This window comes from Pseudophryne corroboree (genome assembly GCF_028390025.1).
Source record: "Pseudophryne corroboree isolate aPseCor3 chromosome 3 unlocalized genomic scaffold, aPseCor3.hap2 SUPER_3_unloc_14, whole genome shotgun sequence".
Classification (NCBI taxonomy): domain Eukaryota; kingdom Metazoa; phylum Chordata; class Amphibia; order Anura; family Myobatrachidae; genus Pseudophryne; species Pseudophryne corroboree.
In genome coordinates this window covers 1,847,909-1,868,326 of record NW_026967502.1, presented here as the reverse complement: position 1 = coordinate 1,868,326, position 20,418 = coordinate 1,847,909, and the positions used below count along the sequence as shown (strand labels likewise).

The following is a 20,418-nucleotide window of genomic DNA, read 5'->3' as shown; positions in this document are numbered from 1 at the left end:
CGGCCATCCGTCCTGTCTCCCCCCCACTACTGCCACCGCCCTGTCTCACTCCACTACTGCCACCCACCCTGTCTCCCTCCACTACTGCCACATTTTCTCCCCCCCCACTGCCACCCATCTCCCCCACTACTGCAACACGCCCTGTCTCCTTCCACCACCGTTTTCCCCCACTACTGCCACAATGTCTCCTTGCACTACTGCCACCCACCCTGTCTCCCCCGCACTACTGCCACGCCTTCTCCCCCCACTACTGCCACCGCCCGTCTTCCCCCACTGCTGCCACTGTTCTGTCTCCCCCAACTACTGTCACCGCGCTGTCTTCCCCATTACTGCCACCGCCTTCTCCCCCCACTACTGCCACCATGTCTCCTTCCACTACTGCCACCCACCCTGTCTCCCCCGCACTACTGCCACCGCCTTCTCCCCCCACTACTGCCACCACCCGTCTTCCCCAACTACTGCCACTGTTCTATCTCTCCCAACTACTGTCACGCGCTGTCTTCCCCATTACTGCCACCCGACTTGTCTTCCCCCACTACTGTCATCACCTTATCTCCCCCCACCTCCCCCCAACTGTCACCCACCCCACTTCTGCCACCACCCTGTCTCCCCCACTACTGCCACCACCTTGTCTCCCCTCTGACACCTTAGCGCTGCTTGAGGAAAAGATTCTCAGACAGTGCCTCCGGCAGCCCCCGCTACAGCACTAGTGCCAACACCCTGTCTCCCCCTCTGACATCTCAGCACTGCTTGGGGATTCTTGGTACTGCTGGTAACAGTCCTTCATCTGCAGGTGGAAGTTAGAAAGCAGGGCAGTAAGGAGGCAGAAGCTGCTTCTGGTACCATGGACCCTGGTCATGTAGGGCTGGGAGAGTCAGTAAGATTATGTAATAGTCACCATCTTACAGGCAGCCGGTGAAGGGAGTAGAGAATGGGTGTTATGTGGCAGGAACGGGCTGGTTAGGTAACAGACTGGCTGCTGCATTCTGTACAAGCTACAAGCGGTGTAATTCTTTTGCTGGGAGATCCAGGTAGAGGACATTGCAGTAGTCTATGCGTGATGCTACAAGTACATGTATGACTGTAGGTAGATCTTCTGAGGGAATTAAGTGCTGGAGTCTGGCTATGTTCCTCAGATGAGGATCTGATTGTGGCAGATACTGATGTCTAAGTGTCGCTCCACCATCCATGACACCAAGATTCCGCACAGGATCAGCATTTTCTAACTCTGAACCCCCAAGCGTAAGTCTGGTTGGTAACAAAGCTGAGCTGTAGCCCTGCCCTTTGTTGGTGAGCTTCTACCATAAAGACCTGTTTCACCAGAACTGAGTCACAGCCAACTGGCATCACACACACCTGGAGCTCAGCTAGACATTTAGGATTGGTACTGGGCTCTCAGTACCCAGAGCAAAGACGGGTCATCTGTACAGCAGTGGTAGATGAGGACATGACATCTGATTATTTCACCCAGTGGTAACATGTATATTGCAAAAAGCATAGGAGATAGGATAAGAGCCTTGAAGAACAACGCATGGCAATGATAAGTATACTCCAGAAGATTAAAATGGTTCCTCACCTGAGTGATGTCTACTGTGTGCAACAAGAGCTGATTTATTTCTCAGAGTATGAAAATAACCTCTCACCTGTGTGACTTTGCTGATGTGTAACAAGATGTGATTTTTGTGTATAACATTTCCCGCACACAGAGCAAGAAAATGGCTTCTCACCTATGTGACTTTGCCGATGTGTAACAAGTTGTGATTTCAGTGTAAAACATTTCCCACACTCAGAACATGGAAATGGCCTCTCACCTGTGTGACTTCGCTGATGTATAACAAGATGTGATTTGTGTGTAAAACATTTCCCACACTCAGAGCAAGAAAATGGCCTCTCACCTGTGTGACTTTGCTGATGTGTAATAAGTTGTGATTTCCGTGTAAAACATTTCCCACACTCAGAACATGGAAATGGCCTCTCACCTGTGTGACTTCGCTGATGTGTAACAAGTTGTGATTTCCGTGTAAAACATTTCCCACACTCAGAACATGGAAATGGCCTCTCACCTGTGTGACTTTGCTGATGTCTAACAAGATCTGATTTCTGTGTAAAACATTTCCTGCACTCAGAGCAAGAAAACCACTTCTCACCTGTGTGACTTCTCTGGTGTATAACAAGAGCTGATTTGTTTGCAAAACATTTTCCACACTCAGAACATGGAAATGGCCTCTCACCTGTGTGACTTCGCTGATGTATAACAAGATGTGATTTGTGTGTAAAACATTTCCCACACTCAGAGCAAGAAAATGGCTTCTCACCTGTGTGACTTCGCTGATGTGTAATAAGTTGTGATTTCCATGTAAAACATTTCCCACACTCAGAACATGGAAATGGCCTCTCACCTGTGTGACTTTGCTGATGTCTAACAAGATCTGATTTCTGTGTAAAACATTTCCTGCACTCAGTGCAAGAAAACCACTTCTCACCTGTGTAACGTCTCTGGTGTATAACAAGAGCTGATTTGTGTGCAAAACATTTCCCACACTCAGAGCAAGAAAATGGTTTCTCACCTGTGTGTCTTCTGTTATGCACAACAAGATGTGATTTCAGTGTAAAACATTTCCCACACTCAGAACATGGAAATGGCTTCTCACCTGTGTGACTTCGCTGATGTGTAACAAGATATGATTTCAGTGTAAAACATTTCCCACACTCAGAACATGGAAATGGCTTCTCACCTGTGTGACTTCTCTGATGTTTAACAAGATCTGATTTGTATGTAAAACATTTCCCACACTCAGAACATATCAGTGGCCTTTCACCTGCCTTAACTGTGTGTGGGTTAATATGCTTTGTGTTCTGTGTAAAACATTTGGCATCTATAGAACACGGAAACACTGTATCTACTCTCAGAGCTGTATCAGATGCACCAATATCAGAGTGATCAGGAAAACATTCCCCAGGATCAGAGGGATCAGCTGATAGAGCTGGATGTATAATTGGGGTAATGGGGTTATCTCCTGGAGAATCCTGTCTACTGTCACTATCTTTTATGTCACAATCCGGGGATAACATTAGATGTCCTTTTGAGATATTCCTGCTTGTGTGTCCATCTGCTGGAAATAAAATACATTATGGAAATGTGACATTTTCTGTAACAATATTAATCTTGTAAACAATAGGAGAAGACGACTCTCTGGGAAACTTAATTGTAAATGTGTGTGTATAATAAAACATAACTTTTAATGAAGGCTTTATAATATTGTGTCTCAGACTATCATTGTGTCCACCCTCCTGAGAACACTCACAATAACAAATGTAATATTATAATAAGACTTAGATATATCTCTCTCTTGTACTGGTAACTAACCATGAAGTATAAATAGAGATGTAGTCACTCGCCAAGTCCTATGTCAGCACCAATGTAAAAATAAGATTTTACTCACCGGTAAATCTATTTCTCGTAGTCCGTAGTGGATGCTGGGAACTCCGAAAGGACCATGGGGAATAGCGGCTCCGCAGGAGACTGGGCACAACTAAAGAAAGCTTTAGGTCACCTGGTGTGCACTGGTTCCTCCCACTATGACCCTCCTCCAAGCCTCAGTTAGGATACTGTGCCCGGAAGAGCTGACACAATAAGGAAGGATTTTGAATCCCGGGTAAGACTCATACCAGCCACACCAATCACACCGTATAACTATACCCAGTTAACAGTATTAAAACACAGAGCCTCTCAACAGATGGCTCAACAATAACCCTTTTGTTAACAATAACTATGTACAAGTATTGCAGACAATCCGCACTTTGGATGGGTGCCCAGCATCCACTACGGACTACGAGAAATAGATTTACCGGTGAGTAAAATTTTATTTTCTCTAACGTCCTAGTGGATGCTGGGAACTCCGAAAGGACCATGGGGATTATACCAAAGCTCGCAAACGGGCAGGAGAGCGCGGATGACTCTGCAGCACCGAATGAGAGAACTTAAGGTCCTCCTCAGCCAGGGTATCAAATTTGTAGAATTTTGCAAACGTGTTTGCCCCTGACCAAGTAGCAGCTCGGCAAAGTTGTAAAGCCGAGACCCCTCGGGCAGCCGCCCAAGATGAGCCAACCTTCCTTGTGGAATGGGCTTTTACTGATTTAGGATGCGACAGTCCAGCCGCAGAATGCGCCAGCTGAATTGTGCTACAAATCCAGCGAGCAATAGTCTGCTTAGAAGCAGGAGCACCAAGTTTGTTGGGTGCATACAGGATAAATAGCGAGTCAGTTTTCCTGACTCTAGCCGTCCTGGAAACATAAATTTTCAAGGCCCTGACTACGTCCAGTAACTTGGAATCCTCCAAGTCCCTTGTAGCCGCAGGCACTACAATAGGTTGGTTCAAGTGAAAGGCTGATACCACCTTAGGGAGAAACTGGGGACGAGTCCTCAATTCTGCCCTATCCATATGGAAAATCAGATAAGGGCTTTTACATGACAAAGCCGCCAATTCTGATACACGCCTGGCCGAAGCCAAGGCCAATAACATGACCACTTTCCACGTGAGATATTTTAGATCCACGGTTTTTAGTGGCTCAAACCAATGTGATTTTAGGAAACTCAACACCACGTTAAGATCCCAAGGTGCCACTGGAGGCACAAAAGCGGGCTGAATATGCAGCACTCCTTTTACAAATGTCTGAACTTCAGGTAGTGAAGATAGTTCTTTTTGGAAGAAAATCGACAGAGCCGAGATCTGTACCTTAATGGAGCCTAATTTTAGGCCCATAGTCACCCCTGACTGTAGGAAGTGCAGAAATCGACCCAGCTGAAATTCCTCTGTTGGGGCCTTTCTGGCCTAACACCAAGCAACATATTTCCGCCATATGCGGTGATAATGTTTTGCAGTTACATCTTTCCTGGCTTTAATCAGCGTAGAAATGACTTCCTCCGGAATGCCCTTTTACTTTAGGATCCGGCGTTCAACCGCCATGCCGTCAAACGCAGCCGCGGTAAGTCTTGAAACAGACAGGGCCCCTGCTGCAGCAGGTCCTGTCTGAGCGGCAGACGCCATGGGTCCTCTGAGATCATCTCTTGAAGTTCCGGGTACCACGCTCGTTTTGGCCAATCCGAAATCACGAGTATTGTTCTTACTCCTCGTTTTCTTATTATTCTCAGTACCTTTGGTATGAGAGGCAGAGGAGGGAACACATAAACTGACTGGTACACCCACGGTGTCACTAGAGCGTCCACAGCTATCGCCTGAGGGTCCCTTGACCTGGCGCAATATCTCTCTAGTTTTCTGTTTTGGCGGGACGCCATCATGTCCACCTGTGGCCGTTCCCAACGATTTACAATCAGTGTGAAGACTTCTGGATGAAGTCCCCACTCTCCCGGGTGGAGGTCGTGCCTGCTGAGAAAGTCTGCTTCCCAGTTGTCCACTCCCGGAATGAACACTGCTGACAGTGCTAGTACGTGATTTTCCGCCCATCTGAGAATCCTTGTGGCTTCTGCCATTGCCATCCTGCTTCTTGTGCCGCCCTGTCGGTTTACATGGGCGACTGCCGTGATGTTGTCTGACTGGATCAGTACCGGCTGGTGTAGAAGCAGGGGTTTTGTCTGACTTAGGGCATTGTAAATGGCCCTTAGTTCCAGAATATTTATGTGTAGGGAAGTCTCCTGACTCGACCATAGTCCTTGGAAGTTTATTTTCTGTGTGACTGCCCCCCAGCCTCGAAGGCTGGCATCCGTTGTCACCATGACCCAGTCCTGTATGCCGAATCTGCGGCCCTCTAGAAGATGAGCACTCTGCAGCCACCACAGCAGAGACACCCTGGTTCTTGGAGACAGGGTTATTAGGCGATGCATCTGAAGATGCGATCCGGACCATTGGTCCAACAGGTCCCACTGAAAGATTCTGGCATGGAACCTGTCGAAAGGAATTGCTTCGTAAGAAGCCACCATCTTTCCCAGGACTCGCGTGCAGTGATGCACCGAGACCTGTTTTGGTTTCAGGAGGTCTCTGACTAGAGATGACAACTCCTTGGCATTCTCCTACGGGAGAAACACTTTTTTCTGGACTGTGTCCAGAATCATACCCAGGAACAGTAGACGTGTCGTCGGAACCAGCTGTGACTTTGGAATATTCAGAATCCAACCGAGCTGGTGTAGCACCTCCTGAGATAATGCTACTCCTACCAACAACTGCTCCCTGGATCTCGCCTTTATTAGGAGATCGTCCAAGTATGGGATAATTAAAACTCCCTTTTTTTGAAGGAGTATCATCTTTTCCGCCATTACCTTGGTAAACACCCTCGATGCCGTCCAAACGGCAGCATCTGGAATTGATAATGGCAATCCTGTACCACAAATCTGAGGTACTCCTGGTGAGGATGGTAAATGGGGACATGCAGGTAAGCATCCTTGATGTCCAGGGATACCATGTAATCCCCCTCGTCCAGGCTTGCAATAACCGCCCTGAGCGATTCCATCTTGAACTTGAATTTTTTTATGTATGTGTTCAAGGATTTCAAATTTAAAATGGGTCTCACCGAACCGTCTGGTTTCGGTACCACAAACAGTGTGGAATAGTAACCCCGTCCTTGTTGAAGTAGGGGCACCTTGATTATCACCTGCTGGGAATACAGCTTGTGAATTGCTGCTAGCACAGCCTCCCTGTCTGAGGGAGTAATCGGCAAGGCAGATTTTAGGAACCGGTGGGGTGGAGACGCCTCAAATTCCAGTTTGTACCCCTGAGATACTATTTGAAGGATCCAGGGATCCACCTGTGAGCGAGCCCACTGATCGCTGAAATTTTTGAGGCGGCCCCCCACCGTTCCTGGCTCCGCCTGTGGAGCCCCACTGTCATGCGGCGGACTTGGAAGAAGCGGGGGAGGACTTTTGCTCCTGGGAACCTGCTGTTTGTTGCAGCCTTTTTCCCTTACTTCTGCCTCTGGACAGAAGGACCCGCCTTTTTCTCGCCTGTTTTTCTGGGTCCGAAAGGACTGTACCTGATAAAACGGCGCCTTCTTAGGCTGTGAGGGAACATGGGGTAAAAATGCTGACTTCCCAGCTGTTGCTGTGGAAACTAGGTCCGAGAGACCATCCCCGAATAACTCCTCACCCTTATAAGGCAAAACTTCCATGTGCCTTTTAGAATCTGCATCCCCTGTCCACTGCCGAGTCCATAAACCTCTCCTGGCAGAAATGGACAATGCACTTATTTTAGATGCCAGCCGGCAAGTCTCCCTCTGTGCATCTCTCATGTATAAGACTGAGTCTTTTATATGCTCTATGGTTAGCAGAGTAGTGTCCCTGTCTAGGGTGTCAATATTTTCTGACAGGGAGTCTGACCACGCAGCTGCAGCACTGCACATCCATGCTGACGCAAAAGCTGGTCTAAGTATAATGCCTGAGTGTGTATATACAGACTTCAGGATCGCTTCCTGCTTCCTATCTGCAGGCTCCTTGAGGACGGCCGTATCCGGAGACGGTAGTGCCACCTTTTTAGACAAACGTGTGAGCGCTTTATCCACCCTAGGAGGTGTTTCTCAACGTGCCCTATCCTCTGGCGGGAAAGGGAACGCCATTAGTAACTTTTTAGAGATTACCAATCTTTTATCGGGGAAAGCCCACGCTTCTTCACACACTTCATTTAATTCTTCCGATGGGGGAAAAACTACAGGTAGTTTTTTCTCCCCAAACATAATACCCTTTTTAGTGGTACCTGGCTTTATATCAGAAATGTGTAACACCTCTTTATTGCCTCAATCATGCAACGAATGGCCTTAGTGGACATTAGATTAGACTCATCGTCGTCGACACTGGTATCAGTATCCGTGTCGACATCTGCGTCTGCCATCTGAGGTAGCGGGCGTTTTAGAGCCCCTGATGGCCTTTGAGACGCCTGGGCAGGCACGAGCTGAGAAGCCGGCTGTCCCGCATTTGGCATGTCGTCAAATTTTTTGTGTAAGGAGTCGACACTTGCACGTAATTCCTTCCATAAGACCATCCACTCAGGTGTCTGCCCCGCAGGGGGTGACATCACTTCTATAGGCATCTGCTCCGCCTCCACATAATTTTCCTCATCAAACATGTCGACACAGCCGTACCGACACACCGCACACACACAGGGAATGCTCTAACAGAGGACAGGACCCCACAAAAGCCCTTTGGGGAGACAGAGTGAGAGTATGCCAGCAGACACCAGAGCGCTATATAATGCATGGACTAACTGAATTATGTCCCCTATAGCTGCTATTATATTTACTGCGCCTAAATTTAGTGCCCCCCCTCTCTTTTTTACCCTTTTCTGTAGTGCAGACTGCAGGGGAGAGCCAGGGAGCTTCCTTCCAGCGGAGCTGTGAGGGAGAAATGGCGCCAGTGTGCTGAGGGAGATAGCTCCGCCCCTTTTTCGCTGACTTTTCTCCCGCTTTTTAATGGATTCTGGCGGGGGTATTTATCACATATATAGCCTCTGGGGCTATATATTGTGATATATTTGCCAGCCAAGGTGTTAATATTGCTGCTCAGGGCGCCCCCCCCCCCAGCGCCCTGCACCCTCAGTGACCGGAGTGTGAGGTGTACATGAGGAGCAATGGCGCACAGCTGCAGTGCTGTGTGCTACCTTGGTGAAGACTGATGTCTTCTGCAGCCGATTTTCCGGACCTCTTCTTGCTTCTAGCTCTGTAAGGGGGACGGCGGCGCGGCTCCGGGAACGAACACCAAGGCCATTTCCATGCGGTCGATCCCTCTGGAGCTAATGGTGTCCAGTAGCCTAAGAAGCCCAAGCTAGCTGCAAGCAGGTAGGTTCGCTTCTTCTCCCCTTAGTCCCTCGTTGCAGTGAGCCTGTTGCCAGCAGGTCTCACTGTAAAATAAAAAACCTAAAATATACTTTCTTTCTAGGAGCTCAGGAGAGCCCCTAGTGTGCATCCAGCTCGGTCGGGCACAAAAATCTAACTGAGGCTTGGAGGAGGGTCATAGTGGGAGGAGCCAGTGCACACCAGGTGACCTAAAGCTTTCTTTAGTTGTGCCCAGTCTCCTGCGGAGCCGCTATTCCCCATGGTCCTTTCGGAGTTCCCAGCATCCACTAGGACGTTAGAGAAACTATGGATGGGGAACATATCGTATGAATTGGAGATTCTAGATGAACAATAACATCAGTCATATGAGCTGATGGATCAGAGAAATGTCTCCTAACGTTACTCCTGGAAGCATTGGTAAGGTAGTATTCCTTTATGTGTGTGCTCATACGCTGGTAAGCCTGTACATGTGTTACTCACCCTTATATAAGGTATATTGCTACAGCAGAGTAGGTGTGGAACAAGGTATTTTACATGCAATACACCATATAATACACTGTAATCATCATCATCTGCTAGGTTATAATCTACTTTCTCTTACGTCCTAGAGAATGCTGGGGTCCATTTAGTACCATGGGGTAGAGACGGGTCCTTTGGGAGCCACTGGCACTTTAATAGTTTAATAGTGTGGGCTGGCCCCTCCCTCTATGCCCCTCCTACCAGACTCAGTTTAGAAAATGTGCACGGAGGAGCCGGTCACAGCTAGGGGAGCTCCTAGGAGTTTTCTTATTTTATTTTCTAGAGTTAGTTAGGTTACAGGAAGGCTGCTGGTAACAGCCTCCCTGCTTCGTGGGACTTAGGAAGGGGGGAGTAGGAACCAACTTCCTGAAGAGTTAATGGTTCTCTACTCTGCTGACAGGACACTGAGCTCCTGAGGGTGCTGATCGCAAGCCCATGAGGCGACTGCTCAATCCCGCAGCACGGCCGCCACCCCCTAACAGAGCCAGAAGAAAGTAAAGTGGTGAGTACAGCGCCGGTAGCCCGGTTAGCAGGTCACCGGCGGGTATGGCGGCACAAGGGTGGGAGCGCAGCTCTGACAGGCTGCGCTCCAGGAAGGCTCAGCAACACACAGTGTAGGCACTTTGAGGGGCGTCCTGAGCCAGCGCAGAAAACCCTACACTGGTCACGCAGCTAACAGGGGCTAATCCCCCTGTTAGCACTAAAATCCTCAGGCCAGTATAAACAATTAGTGCAGGAAGCCGCTCGACATTACAAGGGGCGGGGCATCCTCTCAGAGCGGATCCAGCACTCACCAGCGCCATTTTCTCCCTGCAGATCATAGGAACTAGGACACTGACAGGGAGCGCTGCCCTCCCTATTAAGGTTAGTCAGCGCCGAGCTTTTATCATAATAACTGTCTACAGGGGCGCTGTGTGGCTGGCTCCTTATACTCTGTGACTCTCTGAAGGTACTCTGGGGGAAACTGTGTCTGACATTTACCTGTGTGTGTATATCCACATTACCATGTCTAAGGACTCTGTGTCCTGTGCTGCAGAGTGTGTATCTTCTCCTGAGGAGTCTATTCCATGTACTCAGGACTGCAATGTGCTGTCTCAGCCTTCTGAATCCGAACCCCCATGGGTGGATACTTTAAGGGGAATGATATCCCAGATTTCAACAAGCACGTCACATACTGAGAATGAGACGCAGGTTTTGAGACAATCTGTGGTGGGTTTGAAGTATTCAGCTCCCACTACTTCATCTAAAACCCACCTACATACCCCAAAAAATGTACACTTGCCCAGATAATGCAAGCTGACACTGATACAGACTCTGATACAGGGGGACGGTGATGGGGATATGCCAGGGGGGGCGGGGGGGTGTAGCCCTTGCTAAAGGTGTGCAGCTAATGATTGAAGCCATTAGGGATGTTTTGCATATTTCTGAGAAGGTTCCGGAACAAGTAGAGGAATCTTATATTACAGTAAATAAGAAATCCTCGCTTACCTTCCTTGCTTCTAAGGCGTTAAACTCCTTGTTTAAAAAATCCTGGGAAAACCCAGAGAAAATTCCAGATCCCTAAAAGAATTCTCATTGCTTTCCCTTTCCCTGAAGAGGATAGGAAGAAGTGGGAAAACCCACCTATAGTAGACGATTCTGTATCTAGAATGTCTAAAAAGGTGGTTTTACCTGTCCCTGGTTCAACCGCCTTAAAGGACCTGGTTGACCGCAAGATTGAGACTACACTCAAAACACTATTCACTGCTACAGGCGTAGCTTTAAGGCCCACTACTGCTTGTGCGTGGATTTCTAAAGCCATAGTAAAGTGGTCAGGCAACTTACTAGAGGACTTCGATACTATGAATAGGAGTGACATTGACTTATTTTTACGTCACATACAGGATTCTGCAGGTTTTATGGTGGAGGCCATGAAGGACATTGGCCTGCTTAATGCAAGGGCTACTTCCATGGCTGTCTTGGCACGCCGAGGACTCTGGCTACGCCAATGGACTGCGGATGCAGAATCCAAGAAAAGTGTGGAGAACCTGCCATTCACAGGTCAGGCACTATTTGGGGACGCATTGGATGTGTGGATATCCACGGTGACTGCGGGTAAGCAAACATTTCTTCCCTCCACAGCAGCCCTGGTTAGGAAATCTTATCCTTCATCTACACTGCAGTCCTTTCGGACCGCAAAATTTTAAAAATCCAAACCCCCTCCAACCTTCTTTAGAAGAGATCGGGAAAGATAAAAAAAAACCCTCACCAACAGGTTCCCAGGAACAGAAACCAGGTTTTGCTTCCTTCAAATCTTCAGCATGACGGTGGACCTCCCAGCGTGGAGATCAGGCAGGTGGGAGCGAGACTTAGAGATTTCAGTCACGTCTGGGCGTCATCAGGCCTAGACCCCTGGGTAAAAGATATTGTTGCCATGGGGTACAGACTGGAGTTTCAGGAACTCCCACCTCACAGATTCTTCAAATCAGGCTTACCAGGTTCACAGACAGAAAGTGCTATTCTACAGGAAGCCATTCAAAAATTGGTACGAACAAATGTCATTGTTCCAGTTCCACCTCACCCAAAAACCAAGGGTTATTACTCAAACCTGTTTGTGGTACTGAAACCGGACAGTTCGGTAAGGCCTATATTGAACCTGAAGTCGTTGAACCGCTACTTGAGGGTTTTCCAATTCAAGATGGAGTCTCTGAGAGCGGTGATCTCAGGTCTGGAGGATATCAAGGATGCGTACCTTCACATTCCGATCTGGCCACCTCACCAGGCCTATCTACGGTTTGCACTACAGGACTGTCACTATCAGTTCCAGACGTTGCCATCTGGCCTCTTCACAGCACCGAGGGTGTTCACCAAGGTCATGGCGGAGATGATGCTCCTCCTACGCAAACAGGGAGTGAACATAATTCTATATCTGGATGATCTGCTGACAGAGGCATCTTCCAAGGAGAAGCTGTTGCAGAGTATTGCACTCTCACCTCAACAATTCTGGGATCATGGGTGGATCCTGAACCTTCCAAAGTCACATTTGGAACCGACAAGGAGACTGCCCTTCCTGGGGATGATACTCGACACGGAAGTGCAGAGGGTGTTTTCTACCGGTGGGGAGAGCGTTGGTGATCCTATCAATTGTCAGGGATGTCTTAAAACCTCCCCGGGTATCGGTTCATCAGTGCATTCGCCTTTTGGGGAAGCTGGTAGCCTCCTATGAGGGTCTACAATACGGAAGATTCCATGCACGGTTCTTCTAACTGGATCTCCTGGACAAGTGGTCGGGATCGCATCTTCACATGCACCAGCAGATACGCATGTCGCCGAAAACCAGATTTTCACTCCTCTGGTGGCTGCAAACTTCTCACCTGCTCGAGGGCCGCAGGTTCAGGATTCAGAAATGGATTCTTCTAACCACGGATGCAAGCCTTAAAGGTTGGGGAGCAGTCACCCAGGAGAAAAACTTCCAAGGAAAGTGGTCAAGCCGGGAATCTGTCTTTCAAATAAACATTCTGGAACTTAGGGCCATATACAACGGCCTTCTACAGGCGGCACATCTTCTGCAAGATCGAGCCATTCAAGTTCAGTCAGACAACGTCACAGCGGTGTCCTACATCAACAGGAGTGGTCTTCCTCAGCAGACACGATCTCCATCCACAGTGGGTGGGGTTTTAGAGGGTGGGTGCTGTTGGCAATCAAGCCTTTATCAATGTGTGCATTTATATTTAATCAGTACATACACAGCACATTTTTCTAAACGGAGTCTGTTAGTAGGGGCATAGAGGGGAGGAGCCAGCACACTAATGATTTCTTAAAGTGCTAGGATCCAATAGACCCGATCTATACCCCATAGTACTAACACCGTCCCAGTATCCCCTAGAATGTTAGAGAAAGTGGACATTCCTGTTGACAGTACTTCATGACACTTTACCTTCCGTCTCAAAGTAATATGATAAAGGAGTAAGACTGTTACAGACACTCAGAGTTTGTTTCTTACTGTAACATGTGCCAACTGGGACTAAGTTACTGGGCATGGATCTATTCTTGGGCCAGATTTATTTGCTCTTCTTATGGGTATAAAATGTATATTTTTATCTTTATTTCCTGTGCTATGTATGAGATACACCAGAGAGTGTGGAGGAGACTGGTCAGATCTCTGGGCTGGTAACACACAGTGACATGATGTGAGGGGGAGAGCAGGAGTGTAATAGGGGCTGATGGCTCCTAATGTATGAGATACACCAGAGAGTGTGGGGAGGACACTGGTCAGATCTCTGGGCTGGTAACACAGTGACATGATGTGAGAAGGAGAGCAGGAGTATAATAGGGGCTGATGGCTCCTCATGTATGAGATACACCAGAGAGTGTGGGGAGGAGACTGGTCAGATCCCTGGGCTGGTAACACACAGTGACATGATATAAGGAGGAGAGCAGGCACATAATTGGGGCTGATGGCTCCTGATGTATGAGATACACCAGAGAGTGTAGGGAGGAGACTGGTCAGATCTCTGGGCTGGTAACATGATGTGAGGAGAGCAGGAGTATAATAGGGGCTGATGGCTCCTGATGTATGAGATACACCAGAGAATATGGGGAAGACACTGGTCAGATCTCTGGGCTGGTAACACACAGTGACATGATGTGAGGAGAGCAGGAGCATAATAGGGGCTGATGGCTCCTGATATATGAGACACACCAGAGAGTGTGGGGAGGAGACTGGTCAGATCTCTGGGCTGGTAACACAGTGACATGATGTGAGGAGGAGAGCAGGAGTATAATAGGGGCTGATGGCTCCTGACTCCCCCACTGGGCAGATACATTTCCCTCATTAGTCTGTACTGACAGAGGAGGGTGTAGGATAAGAGATTGCTGTAGTGACTGAGCAAGGAGAATATGTGACTCGTTTCTGTAATAAGTGTTTATTACTCACCTGTGCTGATATCTGTAGGGATCTCCTCCTCCTTACACTGCTGATCTCCCCTCACATACGTCTCTTCTTCTCCCTCTATATCTTCTGCCTTTATATCAGTCACATACGTCTCTTCTTCTCCCTCTGTATCTTCTGTCTTTATATCAGTCACATACGTCTCTTCTTCTCCCTCTATATCTTCTGCCTTTATATCAGTCACATACGTCTCTTCTTCTCCCTCTGTATCTTCTGCCTTCATATCAGTCACACACGTCTCTTCTTCTGCATTCATATCAGTCACGTACGCCTCTTCTTCTCCTTCTATATCTTCTGCCTTCATATCAGTCACATACGTCTCTTCTTCTCCCACTATATCTTCTGCCTTCATATCAGTGACATACGTCTCTTCTTCTCCCTCTATATCTTCTGCCTTTATATCAGTCACATACGTCTCTTCTTCTCCATCTATATCTTCTACCTTCATATCAGTCAAATAAGTCTCTTCTTCTCCCTCTGTATCTTTGACTTTAATATTATTTAACTGAGCTTCACCCTATGTAAACCATTAATAAAAGATTGTAAAATTGTTGATTTCAGTAATAGATTAAACAATACAAATATAATGGCACACACAGCTGCTCTACACATCATATAGTGACAATCACTTTGGTATATTGGGGAGACCCTAAATCCCACCTACCTGATCCTCCTGTGGGGTCCTGTGATTCTCCTCTGTACAATCCTGGGAATACAGAGGACGGGGATATCTCTCTGGGGTATCTCTGTTACTGGGCCCATCTGTAGGAGACACACAGTGACTGAGTACAGTGTATATATGTGATTATCAGATGATGTGTGTATATAGGGGCCCCCATACCTGCTCTCCCCTGTACAATACATGACAGTCTCCTCTTACCCAATGATGTGAGGGGCTGGTGATTCACCATCATCACGTCCTTGTACAGACCCCTGTGTTCCTCTATATACTCCCCCTCCTGCATGGAGACATAGACAGTAACATCCTGACACCTTATAGGAACCTGACACACACAGTGATACAGTCATCACCCAGACACATCCCCCGGTGTTACTGTATAATGTCCCATTCCCAGCAGTCACCTCTCCAGTCATCACCCAGACACTTCCCCTGGTGTTACTGTATAATGTCCCATTCCCAGCACTCACCTCTCCAGTCATCACCCAGACACATCCCCTGGTGTTACTGTATAATGCCTCATTCCCAGCAGTCACCTCTCCAGTCATCACCCAGACACATCCCCTGGTGTTACTGTATAATGTCCCATTCCCGGCAGTCACCTCTTCAGTCATCACCCAGACACATCCCCTGGTGTTACTGTATAATGTCCCATTCCCAGCAGTCACCTCTCCAGTCATCACCCAGACACATCCCCTGGTGTTACTGTATAATGCCCCATTCCCAGCAGTCACCTCTCCAGTCACAACCCAGACACGTCCCCTGGTGTTACTGTATAATGTCCCATTCCCAGCAGTCACCTCTCCAGTCATCACCCAGACACGTCCCCTGGTGTTACTGCATAATGCCCCATTCCCAGCAGTCACCTCTCCAGTCATCACCCAGACACTTCCCCTGGTGTTACTGTATAATGTCCCATTCCCAGCAGTCACCTCTCCAGTCATCACCCAGACACGTCCCCTGGTGTTACTGTAAAACGCCCCATTCCCAGCAGTCACCTCTCCAGTCATCACCCAGACACTTCCCCTGGTGTTACTGTATAATGTCCCATTCCCAGCAGTCACCTCTCAAGTCTTCACCCAGACACAACCCCTGGTGTTACTGTATAATGTCCTATTCCCAGCAGTCACCTCTCCAGTCATCATTCAGACACATCCCCCGGTGTTACTGTATAATGCCCCATTCCCAGCAGTCACCTCTTCAGGCATCACCCAGACAAGTCCCCCAGTGTTACTGTATAATGCCCCATTCCCAGCAGTCAACTCTCCAGTCATCACGCAGACACATCCCCATGTGTTACTGTATAATGCCCCATTCCCAGCAGTCACCTCTCCAGTCATCACCCAGACACAACCCCTGGTGTTACTATATTGCCCCATTCCCAAGCGGTCACCTCTCCAGTCATCACCCAGACACGTTCCCCGGTGTTACTGTATAATGCCCCACCCCCGGCAGTCACCTCTCCAGTCATCACCCAGACACGTCCCCCGGTGTTACTGTATAATGCCCTATTCCCAGCCGTCACCTCTCCAGTCAGCAACTGAATGATCTTCTTGGTGAGTTCCAGGATCTTCTGATCATTGTGTCTCTCATGTGTTAGTGAGTGAGGTGGAGGCACCGTGATGGGGCTCTGGGTTCTACTCAGTCCTCCTGATACACGGGGATGGCTGCTGGGTGTCTCATACTCATTGGATGTCTTCTTCACTATTGTGTAATCCTGTGTAATGGTGGAGACATCAAATATCAATATATACACTCCCAGATCCCCTCACCTCCCCAGTCATGTCCCTGTATTATTACTATAGAAATAAGTGATGTCACTGTGACACTCCCAGATTCCTTCACCTCCACAGTTATGTCCCTGTATTATTACTATAGATATGTGATGTCACTGTGACACTCCCAGATCCCCTCACCTCCTCAGTCATGTCACTGTATTATTACTATAGATATAAGTGATTTTTCTGTGATGCTCCCAGATCCCCCAAACTCCCTAGTCATGTTCATGTATTATTACTATAGATATAAGTGACATCACAGTGACGCTCCTAGATCTCCTCACATCCCCAGTCATGTCCCTGTATTACTATAGATATAAGTCACGTCACTGTGACTCTCCCAGACCCCTTCAATTCCCCAGTCACGTCCCTGTATTATTGATATAGATATAAGTGAGGTCACTGTGACTCTCCCAGATCCCCTCCCCAGTCATGTCCCTGTATTATTACTATAGATATGAGTGACGTCACTATGAAGCCCCACGATCCCTTCACCTCCCCATTCATGTCCTTGTATTATTACTATAGACAAAAGTGACATCACTGTGACACTCCCAAATCCCCTCACCTCCCCAGTCATGTCCCTGTATTATTCCTATAGATATATGTGACATCAAAGTGATGCTCCCAGATCCCTTCAACTCCCCAGTCATATCCCTGTATTATTACTATAGATATATGTGACTTCACTGTGTCGCTCCCAGGTCCCTATACCTCCCCAGTCATGTCCCTGTATTACTATAGATATGTGATGTCACTGAGACACTCCCAGATCACCTCACCTCCCCTGTCATGTCCCTGTGTTATTACTATAGATATGTGACATCACTGCGCCGCTCCCAGATCCCTTTCCTCCCCAGTCATGTCCCTGTATTACTATAGATATGTGATGTCACTGAGACACTCCCAGATCACCTCCCCTGTCATGTCCCTGTGTTATTACTATAGATATGTGACATCACTGCGCCGCTCCCAGATCCCCTTTCCTGCCCAGTCATGTCCCTGTATTATTACAAAATATATGTGATGTCACTGTGACGCGCCCAGATCCCCTCACCTCCCAAGTCATGTCCCTATATTATTACTAGAGATACAAGTGATTTCACTGTGATGCTCCCAGATCCCCCCAGCTCCGCAGTCAAGTCCCTTTATTATTACTATAGATATAAGTTACTTATCAGTAACACTTCAAAATCCCGTCACCACCCCAGTCATGTCCCTATATTATTACTATAGATATAAGTGACACTGACATCGCTGTATTATTAGTATAGATATGTGACCTCACTGTTATGCTCCGATTCCCTAAACTCCCCAGTCATATCCCTGTATTATGACTATAGATATTAGTAATGTCACAGTGACGTACCCAGATCCCCTCACCTCCCCAGTCATGTCCCTGTATTATTACTATAGATAAAAGTAATTTCACTGTATAGCTCCAAGAGCCACACACCTCATTAGTCATGTCCCTGTATTATTACTATAGATAAAAGTGATGTCTACAGTGACACTCCCAGATTCCCTCACCTCCCTGTATTATTACTATAGATATAAGGTCACAGTGATGCTCCCAGATCCTATCACCTCCCCAGTCATGTCCCTGAATTATTACAATAGATATGTGATGTCACTGTGGCACTGCCAGATCTTTTCACCTCCCCAGTCATGTCCCTGTATTATTAGTATAGATATAAGTTCACTGTTACGCTCCCAGTCATGTCCCTGTATTATTACTATAGATATAAGGTCCCAGTGATGCTCCCAGATCCTATCACTTCCCCAGTCATGTCCCTGTATTATTACTATAGATATGTGATGTCACTGTGACACTGCCAGATCTTTTCACCTCCCCAGTCATGTCCCTGTATTATTAGTATAGATCAGGGACATGCGGTGAGCTAAAAGGCTAAAGTGGCACTAGCTAGCACCAGAGCCAGATTTACACACAAAATATGAACCAAAGGGTACATCTGGGCATTATACACAGGTGCAGCAGTATAAACTCCTGGAAATTTGGTGAGTTTTGATCAGAGATGTGCAGAAAAGATAAGCAGGTGAGGCACTGCCTCACCTTCCATAGACTTTTTACTCCAGAGTTTTGACTATAAAAACGATTAGAATAATGCAAAGAAGATATTTCAAACATATTCTTTGTATTTTTCATATACAGGTTGAGTATCCCATATCCAAATATTCCGAAATACGGAATATTCCGAAATACGGACTTTTTTGAGTGAGAGTGAGATAGTGAAACCTTTGTTTTTTGATGGCTCAATGTACACAAACTTTGTTTAATACACAAAGTTATTAATAAGATTGTATTAAATGACCTTCAGGCTGTGTATATAAGGTGTATATGAAACATAAATGAATTGTGAGAATGTAGACACACTTTGTTTAATGCACAAAGTTATAAAAAATATTGGCTAAAATTACTTTCAGGCTGTGTGTATAAGGTGTATATGTAACATAAATGCATTCTGTGCTTAGATTTAGATCCCATCACCATGATATCTCATTATGGTATCTAATTATTCCGAAATACGGAAAAATCCGATATCCAAAATACCTCTGGTCCCAAGCATTTTGGATAAGGGAGACTCAACCTGTACTTTATACAATCAAAAGTCTGGTACAAATGTAAGTATTACAGGAAAGGCTCTGCCTCACCTGCCTCACCCCACCGCACGTCACTGGTATAGATATAAGGTCACTGTTACGCTCCCAGATCCCCTCACTTCCCCAGTCATGTCCAATTTATTAGTATAGATATAAGGTCACTGTGATGCTCCCAGATCCTCTCATCTCCCCAGTTATGTCCCTGTATTATTACTATAGATATAAGGTCACTGTGACACTCCCAGATCTCCTCACCTCCCCAGTCATGTCCCTGTATTATTCCTGTAGATATTAGTGAGGTCACTGTGACACTCCCAGATCCACTCACCTCCCCAGTCATGTCCCTTTATTATTACTCTAGATATAAGGTCACTGTGATGCTCCCAGGTCCCCCTCACCTCCCCAGTCATGGTCCTGTATTGTTACTATAGATATAAGTGACGTCACTGTGACACTCCCAGATCCCCTCACCTCCCCAGTCATGTCCCTGTATGATTACTATAGATAAAAGGTCACTGTGATGCTCCCAGATCCCCTCACCTCCCCAGTCATGTTCCTGTACTGTTACTATAGATATAAGGTCACTGTGACGCTCTCAGATCCACTCACCTCCCCAGTCAGCAGGTAGATGATCTCCAGGGTGATATTTATTATCCTCTCAGTCCTGTGACTCCTGTCCTTGTCCATCCTCGGTGAATCAGAGAGAATACAGAACGCGTGATGTGTAGTAAAGACTCCGTTCCTCACAGCTGGAGTTCCTGGAATAAATATAAAACACATAAAACATATTGCACATGTAACATAGTAAATGTGGAATAGAGTGGCCATTAAGTATCCTATTCCCCCTCCCCACAGCCATAGAGTCCTGGTCAGTGTCTCCGAGGTTTCTGTGACCCAGCCCCATAAGGCTGTACTGCATAGTGGACCTGATCTAGATTGTAGCACTATTGTGGGTGGAGTCACAATGAACTGATGTTCGGTACACCGCTCATGTGCACGACCCGTACGGAGCATGTGCTCTGTGTGTCCTGAGTTGTCAGACGAGTATGGCTGCAGCCATGAAGTGGTGTAAGGGTGAGAATTGGTTGTGAAGGGACAGGATCTCCTGAGGGAAA

At 47.2% G+C, this 20,418-nt stretch overlaps 1 protein-coding gene across 2 annotated transcripts; it reads right to left on the bottom strand.

The window, feature by feature from the left end:
• Nucleotides 1–603: 603 nt before the first annotated feature.
• Nucleotides 604–20,058, bottom strand: LOC134983381 (zinc finger protein ZFP2-like). 2 transcript variants are annotated; one of them, XM_063949076.1, is made up of 6 exons: nucleotides 19,913–20,058; nucleotides 16,429–16,620; nucleotides 15,105–15,183; nucleotides 14,889–14,986; nucleotides 14,210–14,741; nucleotides 604–3,113 (listed from the first exon to the last, which is right to left on the bottom strand). In XM_063949076.1, exons 1-6 carry the CDS (start codon nucleotides 19,988–19,990, stop codon nucleotides 1,612–1,614), a joined length of 2,481 nt encoding a protein of 826 aa, XP_063805146.1. In that variant the 5' UTR covers nucleotides 19,991–20,058; the 3' UTR covers nucleotides 604–1,611. The 2 variants fall into 2 exon arrangements, with proteins under 2 accessions (XP_063805146.1, XP_063805147.1); XM_063949077.1 differs by having other exon boundaries at nucleotides 604–3,110.
• Nucleotides 20,059–20,418: the final 360 nt, after the last annotated feature.

Coding starts and splice junctions, on each gene's coding strand:
- LOC134983381 (XM_063949076.1), bottom strand. CDS start 19,990: ATGGACAAGGACAGGAGTCACAGGACTGAGAGGATAATAAATATCACC. Junction 14,987..15,104: donor CCAGCCCCTCACATCATTGG/GTAAGAGGAGAC, acceptor TGTCTCCTACAG/ATGGGCCCAGTAACAGAGAT. Junction 3,114..14,209: donor CCCTACAGATATCAGCACAG/GTGAGTAATAAA, acceptor TTTTATTTCCAG/CAGATGGACACACAAGCAGG.